Raw genomic sequence first — 14,288 nt, forward strand, 5'->3', positions numbered from 1 at the left:
GCCTATTCTAGAGCTTATCATTTTGTACCCATTTGCCATATTCAGGTTGTTTCTAGGAGAGAGACCCTAGAGTAGAGATAGACCTCAGAGTAAACTCCAGAGAAATTCATTTTCCTTTTTTTTTTTTTTAAGATTTACATATTTATTTATTTGAGAGGTAGAGTTACAGATAGTGAGAGGGAGAGATAGAGAGAAAGGTCTTCCATCCTAGGGTTCACTCCCCAGTTGGCCACAACGGCCTGAGCTGCACTGATCCGAAGCCAGGAGCCAGGTGCTTCTTCAGGGTCTCCCACGCGGGTACAGGGGCCCAAGGACATAGGCCACCCTCTGCTACTTCCCCAGGCCATAGCAGATAGCTGGATGGGAAGAGGAGCAGCCGGGACTAAAACCGGTGCCCATATGGGATGCCGGCACTGCAGGCAGAGGATTAACCTGCTGCACCCCAGCGCCTGCCCCTCATACTCTTAACATTTGATGTTTCTGCCTTAAAAATCTACTTTGTTCTTTCTTGATGAACTAAATCAGTGGTTCTCAAACTTCATTGTGTATCACAGTTACCCAGAGGGCTTGTTAAAATAGGTTTCTGAGCTCCAGCCCCATCTTTTCTGATTTCATAGCTCTGGGAGGGGCCTAAGGATTTGCATTTCTAGTAAGATCCCAGATGCTGCTGATGCTGCTGGTTTGGAGACCACTCAGAATCGCTGAACTCACTGCCTCCCTAGAAGGAAGCATTGATTTTTGTTGCCCTTTGTCCTTTTCTCAAGACCCAACCTAAAAAATGATTCATTTCAGTTATCCTCTTGCTGGACTCATTACCAAAACAAAACAAAACAAAACACTTAGCTCCCTCAAAAGTATGGACCATTAATTTCATAGATACCACTTCAAACAGTATGCTAGCTTTGTAACTAAAAACCTTCAGGAATGGGTTTTTTAAAAGTATACTCACAATCAACAGATTCAGCAGACTGAACCATGTGCATTTGTAGAAGATTCTCTAGGAATTTTAAACTAAGGTCTTGTGTAGCTGAAAGTCCTATACAGTTTCTCATTTCTCAGTAGGGTGTCCCCAGTTTTGTAGACCAAAATGTCTACTCCGGCACGTGACAATTAAGTTCTAAGTTTAATCTTGTACAGGCTGCCATTAATCAAATTTCTGATGACTCCACAGCTTCCAAATCTATAGTTAAATTTCATCTTTATTTTATTTGATGGGCAGAGAGAGAAAGCTTCCTTCTGTTGGTTCACTTTTCAAATGCCTGCAACAGCCAGGGCTGGGGTAGGCTAGGCTGAAGCCAGGAACCCAATCTAAGTAGTTGTTATGGACCTAACTACTGAAGCCATCATCTGCTGTCTCCTAGGTGCTCATAAGTAGGAATCAAATTGGGAGGAAACCCACAAATGGAATCCAGGAATTCCAATATGATATCTGAGTGTTCCAACAGATTTCCTAACAGCTAGGCCCACTCCAACCACATAATCTGTGGTTCCTTTTGGCTCTACAATGCTGTGCTTTTATTTGCTTGACTAAACAAGTTAGTAATAATTTTTTCTGACAATAAGATCCCTTTTTGGGTCTGGCGCTGTAGCGCAGCGGGTTAAAGCCCTGGCCTGAAGCACCTGCATCCCATATGGACGCTGGTTCTGGTCCCAGCTGCTCCTCTTCCGATCCAGCTCTCTGCTATAGCTTGGGATAGCAGTGGAAGATGGCCCAAGCCCTTGGGCCCCTACACCCACGTGGGAGACCTAGAAGATTCTCCTGGCTCCTGGCTTCGGACCACACAGCTCCGGCCATTGCGGTCATCTGGGGAGTGAACTAGCGCATGGAAGACCTCTCTCTCTGTCTCCACCTCTCTCTCTAACTCTGTCTTTCAAATAAATAAAATACATCTTTAAAAAAAAAAATCCCTTTTTAAAAAGTTAGGATAAATTAGATTTGGCACTAAATTAGGTTTAATTGAAGATATGTAAGCTAGCATGGTAGACAAGTATAGATTTTATTTCGTTTTTAAGTTATGGCTTTATCTTTAAAAATTTTAAATTAGTAATAATTTATATATTTATGAGCTACATTTCAGTACATGTATGCAGCGTGTACTAATCAGATCCTCCTTGACATTACCATGTGATTGGAAGCGTAACTATAGGTTTTAGATGTACAAGCAGGATCAGAGATGTTTTACCTTGTTTTGCCCCATAGTGTTGCTTTGGTAATCAAACCGTTGACCTTTGTTAACTTTTAAAACATTTAATTTGTGAAAATATATTTCATGAAAAACTAAGCTGTCTAAAGGGCCTTATGCAGAATATTCAAATGCACCATAATTACATAAAATGTAATTTTTATTGTGTTTGAAATTTTGTTTAAGTCAGATTTTATGGAGAGCTTTGAAGATTGTGGCAACATGTCCTATTTGCATAAGTTTCTGATATTTAAAAAACATTGGGCCTTGAAATGCTGGGAACAGGTTCTTAATTAGTGGAATATTCTGATAAGTACAAATGTTGGGAGAGATGGGGGAATATTAATAGCTCTTCCCAATTAGTAGGTATTTTTTATGTCTCATTGTGAGACATAGCAACCACCTAAGACAGATGTTTTTTCCCTTTGTATGCATGAAATTCACAAAGGGTTAAGTAACTTGCCTGTCTAACATGTCACAATTAGTAAATGGAAAGTCTGGCTTTAATACCCAGGCTTGATGTCAAAGCCCATGCACTTTGTATACGAAACATCATTGAGAATTAGTATAAGCTGACATAAACATGTTTGAGAAGTCAGAGATAGGGTTTTGAAATATTGTGACAAGTTAATAGTGAAGGTAATTTGTAGGGGGCTTAGGAAACGACTTCTGTGTACGTTATTTAAGAAAATCAGTTTATATATTCATATTCAAATCTTCCTTATTTCAGAATTTACAGACTAAGCTCCATGCTATGTAAAATAGTTAGTACCCTGAATTGACAGCTGGACTTTTATTATTCTGACTTGTTAATGTTTCATGTCTATGCCTATTTGTCTAACTAAATTTTAGGATTATAGCAGACTACTGCCTATTAGAAAGATTACCTGATTCAGCACCCTCATTTTACAAATGAAGAACTGTCGCCCAGAGAGAGGAAATGAACTATTTCAGTTCATGATAGGGCAAAGACTTCTTTTCAGCATCTGTGGGCTTATCATGGTGATTCATGAACAAAAGGACAAAATTAGTTTACAGGTTTAGTGGAGGCTTACCTTTCACCTTTGCCCTCACCTCTATCTTTTTCTTTGGACAGAGGGAAAGGGCAGAAGGAGGAGGAAATCTATTTTTTAAAAAATGATCATTGGAAAAGAGAAGGAAAAAGGGAAACAGCTGCAGTCTGTCAAACAATCAGATGAGCAAGGATTAGCCTAGTGTGTCAGGAATTGGCAATTTAAATCCAAACCTTTCATCAAGTGCTTCTGATCTAAACCGCTTTAGTAGGAATACAGAGAACAAAAGGCAGAGACAGATGAGAAGACCAGCACTCAGGCCATGTAAGAGCTGAAAGAAAGCTTTGATTTGGCACTCTGTTACAAAGCTCTAATATGCTTCTCACTAATCAGAAAAAGAAGGCTTAGTTGTAGCAAGATAATAAATTAGAAAGTGTATTCCTAGCTGATGCCTCTTAATCCTAAAATCAATATAATCTGTTTTATCAGCTTTTAAAGAACAGCAAATTCGTTGAACTGTGCAGTTTTTACATGCCTTTTTATTTATTTATTTTTAAATCTTGAGGTCACTGTTTATCCCTGTGCATATAATTCTTGACACACAAGTGGTAAATACTGTAGATATAAGAAGTCATTGCAAAAGCATGGCAAATGTAATTCTAATCATTTTTTTCTTTACCTATATATTTAAGTTTTATATACATATTGGCTTCTTCTTTAAATAGAAGAACTGTAACTTGATAGTTAGGCCATGTCATATAAGTAAACAACATACAAATGATTTTTATATGAATTTTATATAGAATTGATAAGGTTGGAGTTGACTGACTTAAGAGTATATTACACATGAGTGGCAACTAGTAGTCTAGTGTAAGTATGTTCTTGTTTAGGTCCATACCATTTCTTAAAAAATCAGAGCCAAAATTTACAAATTGAGATATTTTGGTTACAAATTCAGACTTTTGTTTTCTTTTGAAAAATTGAGAAATCTAGGCGACATCCAACAAGACAAATTGGTCTTATCTGAAAGATACATATTGGCCTTCATTTATTAATACACTAGTTCATTCAAAAATATTTTGTGAATGCCTGTTATGTACCAGTTTTTAATTGATCCTGAGAATACAGAAATGAACAAAACAGACAAAGCCTCTGCCTTCGTGGATGTTACATTCTATCTAGGAGACAAGAGTAAGCTAAATATCTGTGCTAATGATACTGTTAAGAAGAAAACAGTAAAGCAGAGAAGGGAAAGATAAAGTTCGATGAGCATGGGGAGTGAAGTTGAAATTTTAGCTAATGGCCTTACTATGAGAAGGTGAAGTTTGAGTGTAAACCTAAAGGAAGTTACAGAGCTTGCCATGAGAGTATATGGAGAGAGGCTGGCTCCGTAGCGCAGTAGGTTAGTCCTCTGCCTGCGGTGCTGGCATCCCATATGGGTGCCAGTTCTAGTCCTGGCTGCCCTCTTCCCATTCAGCTCTCTGCTATGGCCTGGGGAAGCAGCAGAGGGTGGCCTATGTCCTTGGGCCCCTGTACCCGCGTGGGAGACCCTGAAGAAGCACCTGGCTCCTGGCTTCGGATCAGTGCAGCTCAGGCCGTTGTGGCCAACTGGGGAGTGAACCCTAGGATGGAAGACCTTTCTCTCTATCTCTCCCTCTCACTATCTGTAACTCTACCTCTCAAATAAATAAAATCTTTAAAAAACATTTTTTAAAAAAAGGAGTATGTGAAGAAAGAATTCTAAGATGGCAAGTGGAAAGGACCTGAGGTTGGAGCAGGTTTTCCATATTGGAGGTAGAGCGAGGAAGCTACTATATATTTGCTGTGGTTTTCTCATAGGAGAGAGATTGTTCTGTTGTGTGTATGTGTCAAAAATCTGTAAATACCCAGAGTCTTACATTTCAAGAAGAATGGAGAAGGCTATCTCTGGGGAATAACAAATATTTCTCTTTTTTAAAAAAAATTTTTTTTTTTATTTGAAAGTCAGTTACACAGAGTGAGAAGGAGAGGCAGAGAAAGGTCCTCCATCCTCTGGTTCGCTCCTCACTTGGCCGCAGTGGCTGGAGCCATGCCTATTGAAGCCAGGAGCCAGGAGCTTCCTCTGGGTCTCACATGGGTGCAGGGGCCCAAGGACTTGGGCCGTCTTCTGCTTCATTCCCAGGCCATAACAGAGAGCTGGATTGGAAGTGGAGCAGCCAGGTCTCAAACCGGCACCCTTATGGGATGCAAGCACTGCAAAGGGTGGCTTTACCCGCTACGCTACAATGTCGGCCCCAATATTGAGTATTTCTAGGCATAGTGTTGAAAAGAATCATCCTAGACACAATTATGAAGTAAATTGATGGCAACTATGACTAGTGTGCAGAAGAGATGCCTAAGGAAAACTTGAGTGGAAAGTAAGATTAATGTTTCGGTATGCTTTGACTTTGCATGTGTGATCCTGCTGTTAGGTATTAAGTGGGAAATTTCCTCTTACATCTAAACCTTTTATAGGTTTTAAGTTCTGTAATAGTGTCCACAAAGTGCATTAGGAATGGTGGTTAAGTGAAGCCATTTGCAGTTATGGATCTCAGTAAGACAGAGAACTTAGAAGACAGGTTATGTGGAAATGTCAGTCGTTTGTGATGTGTACTGTTGCAACTGAGAACGACACATACAGGGAGCAGTGGAATGTTACGTGCGGATTATTTTCTGAAGTCAGACCACAAGACAAAGGTCTTAGATAGTTGGAGTTACTCCTTAAGAATCCCTTAAAAAGACTTAACAGACCTCCACTCACTGATTCCAACGTAGCCAGTTTTGTTCCCCAGTGCTGGAAGCAGACCTCAGTTTGTCAGTTGGGTATCAGATGAAATAGTCTGCAATGTAGTCTGGGAACAAAACTTACTGCTATCACCCAAACATTTTTAAACACTGGAACCCTACTCAGCACAGGATGTACCACACAGTGAGAAATATGAACGAACTAAGACTACCAGGGAGAAAAATGATCAGTTCCTCTTTTCACTTACTCTGTGGCATAGTTCCTTGAGTGTGCAGCAATGCTGTGTACTATGTAAATTATTTCTCTCTTTCATCTAACTAAAATCAGGGAAGACACTCAGTTCTATTGAATCGCCCAGTTACTTATATTACTCCACAAAGCAAAAGAAAATAGGTATTATGTTCTTGAAGTCTGATTTTATTCAGTAATAGGTTCTTTTTTTCCCTAAAATATTCCCCATGCTTAAAAGCTGTGTAAGCATATATCAAGGCAAACCAATTAATAGCTTTATGCAATCTCTGGGATAGCTTACAGTAAAAATAGACTTAAAGTTTTCTCTCCCAGAGGTTACTGTACCTTTTGATTATGGTCTCTGTTATTATGGTAAGAAACCAGTATCAGGTAAGGGGCTTTGTTGCATGCTTATGATTTTGGATGCCAAAATATTGTAGCAGTGCTGGAGATATCAGGAGATTAAATTACAGCATCAATTTGGGATGTGTAACATCACCAGACTTGATGTTATATAAAAAATGCCATCTTAATCCTAGATTTTATATGTATTTCAAATTTTCATAAATTATGGAGCCCAGTTTGTACTTTTGAATCTTCTCTTGTCAGTTTTCTGGATTACATATAAATGAAGTAGATTTTATTATGTTCTTCTTACTTAATACTGACTTACATAATAATGCATTCTGTGATTTTTAGGAGGAAACACAATCATTATTAGAAAACCTGCATGTTTACCATGTGAATTATTTTCTGGCTTTGAAATGTCTTCATAACTTCACCTCTTCTCTTCCCAAGTACCCACTGGGTCGACAGGTAACTAAGGTGTCCTCATTTGGAATCTATAAAGTAGGGATACTACTGCTTTCTTCCTTTGATTTGTGTAGCATTCAGGCATCAGAATTGGAAATGAGTCCACTTAAAATGACAGCACAGTCTAAATGCATTCCAGCTGTACACATTGGTAGTAATTAAAATGTTTTTTGTTCTGATGAATCCTAGTGGTGGTGATTGTGCTACCATGTATTTGTGCAGGAGCATTTAAACTTTCCCTCTTTAAACTTCTTTTTCTCCTATTCTGAGAGCTGCTTCTCTGTTCTTAGTGAACTGGAAAAAGGTATCTGTTTGATAAGGCTAATGGTTAACCTTGCATTGCACCAAGAATTTAAACAGAAGCAGTAGTTCTGTTTGCAGTTCTGGCCTTTGTAGAACCTTAATCCTTATGACCCACCTGTAGAATAGATGAAAATGGAAGAGGTCCACATTCCTAGATCTTCACATCACAACTGCAAGCTTTGGAGATCAAATGCAAGCATATAAGAGTAACTTGTTTATGAAGCAATTTCTGCCATTGAGCATCTTTTTGTCACTTTTATTATTTTCCTTTTCCAAAGTAACCAGTGATACTAGCCAGTCCCCAAATAGTTATATTTTACTTTTGAGAAAATTGTGTTCTTACAGAGCCTGATTCTGTTCTTATCTAAATAAAATAGTTGTTTTAATAACATTAATTTTGTTTGTGTTGACCATGTATGATTTTCCCAAATGAATAGTAAACTTAGCATACCACTTTTGGTTCCTCATGAATATGCTGTTCACTTACAGATCAGAGAGTTGTACTGCACATGTCTAGAAAAGAACATATGGGATTCAGAGGAGTATGCATCAGCGTTGCAGCTACTGAGGTAGGGTTGGCTTCTTTTTTTAATTTTTATTTTTGGTCTGCTCTGAGTCTGCCAGTAACACCTTCCTTCAGAACTCTGCCTGCCAAGTTTCATAAGTAGCCATGTTGTGTCTAAGAACATTTATATGTATCTCAATTTATGCTTGTAGCTTATGGTATCTTTAACGTAGCAATCATCCATGTCTTTGTTAGCTTTACCTTGCTTTAAAGGAGACCCAGTGATAGTTGAGTCAAATATTGACAATACACGAGGAGAGCCCAGACATGGATCATTTGGACCCTGTCAGCTTGACATCATGGCAGGGAAAATAAATTTTGGAAGATAAGGTCACCATGGCTCTGTCCTGCTTGGGTGGAGGAACAGCATTATTTGGTGATATGCACTCTGTAAAGGAGGTCACTGCTGACCTTGATTAGAAGCAAAAAGAAATAGGCAGTGCCCCTTGAAGCCTTCCCCCTTAGCATTGGATAATTCATAAATTCTTTATCTATTATTATATAATTATCTTAGGTTATTAACAGGTACAATCCCTGACAAGTATACTTTTTTTTTTTTAAAGATTTATTTATTTATTTGAAAGAGTTACACAGAGAGAGGAGTGGCAGAGAGGGAGAGAGGTCTTCCATCCGATGGTTCATTCCCCAGTTGGCTGCAACGGCTGGAGCTGCACCGATCCAAAGCCAGGAGCCTCTTCTGGGTCTCCCATGTGGGTGCAGGGGCCCAAGGACTTGGGCCATCCTCCACTACTTTCCCAGGCCATACCAGAGAGCTGGATCAGAAGTGGAGCAGCCGGGTCTCGAGCCAGCATCCATATGGGATGCTGGCACTTTAGGCCAGGGTATTAACCCACTGTGCCACAGCGCCGGCCCCCCTGAAGGCTTTTGCTTAAGACTGTTTTAAAATAGAGACAGCTGCAACTCCCTTCAGCCAAAAAGAAAATTCACTGCAAGAATACTGGAGGATCTTCTTGAGCCCATGGGTTGGTTCCTTTTTGCCAGCAGAATAATGAATTAGGGTTCAAAGAGATGAAACTAAGGATAGCAACGTTCATAGAAGTATGTTCTCAGGTAGGAACAGGCCAGTCGAGAGAGCACATGGCCAAGAAGTATGTCTTTTAAAGGTAGAATATTTGTATTCCTTGGCCTCATTTATATGTATGGTGACTTTTTATCTTTGATAAAAATAATGTGCACTTGACAAAGAGAAAGAGAAGTCAGTTTTGAGTTAAACTTTGCATAGTTCTATATTTTTTCTCAGTGGATATAATTGCTTATATAAAAATATTATAAAGAAGTCTAAGAACTGAATATTTGTTAATATGGGCACAGTAGGAGGAAAATTGACACTGAAAAGCACTTTAAGTCCAGATACTTAATAACACAAATATTAGTGATCTAGCAGGTGCAATGTAAGATAGGAAACTAATTTCATTCTATCTGGAAAAATAACTCCCATGGAAACTCAATCTGAAAGGCTGTATTTTATTTCACTTTCTAAAATCCTAGTAAGATTTCCTTGTATTCATAAGATTACTTCAACCAGAATATTTCTGAGACTTCTCTTGCTTTCTCTTCATGTAAACATTCCTATTTCAAACACCCAATTGATTCTTGCTGGGCACTGTAATACAGGATGCAGACATCTCAGTGACATCTTACCTGCTGCACATGATGGCCTACCAAGAAGTATTAGCTTTTTTTTTTAAGATTTTATTTTATTTGACAGGTAGAGAAACAGAGAGAAAGGTCTTCCTTTCGTTGGTTCACTCCCCAAATGGCCGCAATGGCCAGAGCTGTGCCGGTCCGAAGCCAGGGGCCAGGTACTTCTTCCTGGTCTCCCATGCGGGTGCAGGGGCCCAAGCACTTGGGCCATCCTCCACTGCTATCCCAGGCCATAGCAGAGAGCTGGACTGAAAGAGAACAACTGGGACTAGAATCGGCAACCATATGGGATGCCGGTGCCACAGGCGGAGGATTAACCCAGTGCACCATTGCGCCAGCCCCGAAATATTAGTTATTTATTTATTTATTTATTTATTTGAAAGGGAGAGTTACAGAGAGACAGAGAGAGAGAGACAGAAATCTTCCATCTACTGGTTCACTCCCCAAATGGCTGCAGTGGGCAAGGCTGGACCAGGCTGAAGCCAGGAGCTTTTTCCAGGTCTCCCACGTGGGTGCAGGGGTGCAAGAACTTGGGCTATCTTCTGTTGCTTTCCTAGGCACATTAGTAGGGAGCTGTATTGGAAGTGGAGCAACCAGGACTCAAACCAGTGCCCACTTGGGATGCCAGCATTGCAGTGAGTGGCTTTTCCCACTTTGCCACAATGCCAACCCCAAAATATTAATTTTTAAAACTCTAGAATATCTGATCAAACTTAAATTTGACAACCCTTTCTTTTTTTGTGAACTCAGGGTTATATTTTTAAGTACATCAATAAAATCTGTATATATTTCTTCTTACTAAAGTTGTCTCTAACATATGCGGGAATTAAATTTCCTTATTTTGACATACAATGTTCCTCAAAGGACTGTGGTATCCAAAAGGTACCATGACTTCCATTTGCTTTAGAGCAGCTGTTCACCAAGGCCTTAGGTCATGAAATGCTTTATCATTGCATAATTATTGCCTTATTTATCCACTCAAAAAATGTTGAGCCATTCATCTAATAACAAAGATGACCCTGGTCCTTTACCTACACAGAATTTTGGTAAAGTAAGAGATTCAGGTGGACAGGTGGACACGCAGCTATGATCGAGTGGTAATTGCTTTGATGCAGGAGGTCTAGAGTGCTAAGGAACCAATAGACTGGATAGTAAACCTCCATTTGTGAGTACAAATAGCTTCTCCAATGGCATCTAATATGAAACATACTTTTGGCTTCTATTTCATTGTTAGTGTCATATGAGATTGCTTTGTTAATCTGAAATTGTTTATCTCTGTGAGGATTGTTTCATAGGCCTTTTGTCTTTGTTTTCTTAACTTTCAGACTTCATATATATATACATTTGCAGATTTGAGTTTTGAATATTTCTCCAAGCTGCTTTATAATGGTGATGTCTTTTTAGAACTTGAGAATTCTGTTAGAAGGTCTTTCATTTCTCATGGATTAGTCATTTTCTCCTTATAGCTTATTCTCACAATCAGAGGTTTATATAATTAGTCCTTAACCAGAAATTATTGGCTTTTCTTCTTTGTTCTTCTTTCATGGAGAGAGAGAGAGAGAGACAGAGAGAGAAAGAAATAGAAACAGAGAGAGGTCTTCCATCTGCTGGTTCATTCCCCAAATGACCACAGAAGCCAAAGCTAAACAGAACCAAAACCAGGAGTGAGGAACTCCATCCCAGTCTCCTACATGGATGGCAGGGGTCCAAATACTTGAGGCATCTTCTGCTGCTGCCTTTCTAAGCCCACCAGCAGGAAGGTAGATTGGAAATAGAGTCAGCCAGAACTCAAAATGGTGCTATGATGTGGGATGCTGGAATTGAAGGCACTGGCTAAATTCACTACTTAACAACTCTGACCCCAAGAAATCACTGGTTTTTCATGTGATGAAACAGAACACTCCATTGCCCTGCAGGATGATTGTGTTTAATGATTGCTTAGTGATTTTCTTTCTGTCTTAGTTAAAGAAGCTTTAGACACACATGTACACACAGATTAAGTACCACACATGTGTTTTGAAACATACTTTAAGGTTATGTAATCATTTCTTAATCTAGTTAGTTAAAGATAAATAGCTCTTTTGCAGCTTTAATATGACCTTAGACATGTTTTTTTTTCTCTTTCCTTTAAATCTCATATAGTGGTTTTCCGGCTTTTTAACTTTGATATGTTTTTGACAGTGCTATTCTATGAGTGTTTCTTTTGAAACAAAATGCTAGTTGGGATGCATCATAACTGGAAAACATTCTCACTGACTCTGACTTGCTCCTCTCATTTTTCTCTTAAACTGATGACAGGTAGACTTTTTTTTTTTTTTTTTGACAGATAGAGTTAGTGAGAGAGAGAGAGACAGAAAGGACTTCCTTCTGTTGGTTCACTCCCCTAATGGCTGCTATGGACAGTGCGCTGCACTTATCCAAAGCCAGGAGCCAGGTGTTTCTTCCTGGTCTCCCATGTGGGTGCAGGGGCCCAAGCACTCGGGCTATCCTCCACTGCCCTCCTGGACCACAACAGAGAGCTGGACTGAAAGAGGAGCAACCGGGACTAGAACCCGGCGCCCATATGGGATGCCGGCGCCGCAGGTGGAGGATTAACCAAGTGAGCCACGGCACCGGCCCCAATAGGTAGACTTTTGCACTCCATCAAAACTAGTTTTATCAAAGTCTCCAGTGACCTCCATGTTCTTAAATGTAATGGTCAATTCTATCTTGATTTGTCTTAGCCTATTAACAGCATTTGACACAGTTCAGGGCTCAGACTCTCTTGGTTTTCCTTCTTCCTCAGTTTATAACCCTTCTCAGTCATCTTTGGTGCTTTTTCTTCTCCTTGATTTAGCATTGTGCTTGGAAGCTAGGTGTGAGCCCACACTTCTTTCCTTAGCATCTATCCATTTAATCTCTCCACATGTATGTACAATACACATCTCAAAGTTAACCTGTGCAGAAACTGAGTCATCTTGCTGCATTCTTTTCATCCTTCTGGTTGTTTAAGCCAAAAACCTGAGCTTTGCTGTCCAAATTTCTCAAAACTCAGACCTATTCTTCCTTCACTAGTACTGCCATGTTCCAGGTAACTGTCATCTCATATGGATTAATGCAGTGGCCTTGTATCTTGTTTTCCTGCTTCCACACACACTCCACTAAAGGTTTTTCTCAAATTAGCCATAGTAGTACCTATATCATATAGTAGTACCTATATCATAAAGTTGTATCAAATCATGCTTACTATAGAAATGTTATCTTTATTAGTATTATATGTTATCATGTTATCCCACTTCATTTTTTAAAAAAATTTTTTAAGACTTATTTATTTACTTGAAAGTGTTACAGAGAGAGAAAGAGGTCTTCCATCCTCTGGTTCACTCCCCAATTGGCTGCAACAGCCAGAGCTGCATCGATCTGAAGCCAGGAGCTTCTTCCAGGTCTCCCACATGAATGCAGGGGCCCAAGGACTTGGGCTAACTTCCACTGCTTTCCCAGGCCATAGCAGAGAGCTGAATCGGAAGTAGAGCAGCTAGGTCTCGAACCAGTACCCATGTGGGATGCCAACACTGCAGGCGGCAGCTTTGATCTACTATGCCACAGTGGCAGCCCTGCCCCCTTCATTTTTTATAATCATATAATGTCCCATGTTTTGAAGGTATTAACATTTTATTTATTTGACACATATATAAGTTGTTTCTAATTCTCCACTATTACAAAGAGTAATAGTGTTGCCCGCGCCGTGGCTTAACAGGCTAATCTTCCACCTTGCGGCGCCGGCACACCGGGTTCTAGTCCCAGTTGGGGCGCCGGATTCTATCCAGGTTGCCCCTCTTCCAGGCCAGCTCTCTGCTATGGCCCGGGAAGGCAATGGAGGATGGCCCAAATGCTTGGGCCCTGCACCCGCATGGGAGACCAGGAGAAGCACCTGGCTCCTGGCTTCGGATCAGCACAATGCGCTGGCCGCAGTGGCCATTGGAGGGTGAACCAATGGCAAAATGGAAGACTTTTCTCTCTGTCTCTCACTATCCACTCTGCCTGTCAAAAAAAAAAAAAGTAATAGTGTGTGTATTTGTACATTTATATAATTATTTCCACAAAATACATAAATGAAGATTTTATGAGTCTAAAATATAAACACTCTTGTACTTAGGTACATTTGCACTAACAACCTACCGTTGTGTTTCCTTACCCTCTTGCTGATGCTGGAAATTATCAGGCTTAACCATCCTTCTTTGTTTTCTTGTAGGATTTTATGATTAATGGATTAGTTTTTTCCCCTGCTTCTACATTATCCTTACATTTTTATTGTACCTTAAATATATTTCTGTGTATGATGTGAGGTGGTGACTTTTTTTATAATACCTTTTCCCCACAGATTTGAAATGCTATCTCTGTCATTTGCCAAACTCCCTTTGAATTCCATTTTTCTGCAAACTTTTTGAAACACAATATATGTTATAAATTGATAAATGTTGGGGCTGGCACTGTGGCCTAGTGGGTTAACACCCTGGCCTGAAGCGCCGGCATCCCATATGGGTGCCGGTTTGAGACTTGGCTGCTCCACTTCCGATCCGGCACTCTGCTATGGCCTGGGAATGAAGCAGAAGACGGCCCAAGTCCTTGGGCCCCTGCACCCATGTGGGAGACTGGGAGGAAGCTCCTGGCTCCTTGCTTCTGATTGGCACAGTTCCGGCCATTGTAGCCAATTGGGGAGTGAACCGTTGGATGGAAGACCTCTCTCTCTGTGTAACTCTGACTTTCAAATA

The 14,288-nt window shown here is 40.1% G+C and overlaps 1 protein-coding gene across 11 annotated transcripts in view; it reads left to right on the forward strand.

Annotated features, from left to right (window-relative positions):
• The window catches only part of ORC3 (origin recognition complex subunit 3), an 87,624-nt gene that overhangs the window by 32,567 nt on the left and 40,769 nt on the right, over positions 1-14,288 (forward strand). For all 11 annotated transcript variants that reach the window (XM_062186483.1, XM_062186490.1, XM_062186484.1 and 8 more), the window contains 2 exons: positions 6,891-7,007; positions 7,797-7,876. In XM_062186483.1, the coding sequence (XP_062042467.1) occupies positions 6,891-7,007; positions 7,797-7,876 (197 nt within the window). The remainder of the gene's footprint in view (positions 1-6,890; positions 7,008-7,796; positions 7,877-14,288) is intronic.

Source organism: Lepus europaeus, chromosome 3 (genome assembly GCF_033115175.1).
Source record: "Lepus europaeus isolate LE1 chromosome 3, mLepTim1.pri, whole genome shotgun sequence".
Taxonomy (NCBI): Eukaryota; Metazoa; Chordata; class Mammalia; order Lagomorpha; family Leporidae; genus Lepus; species Lepus europaeus.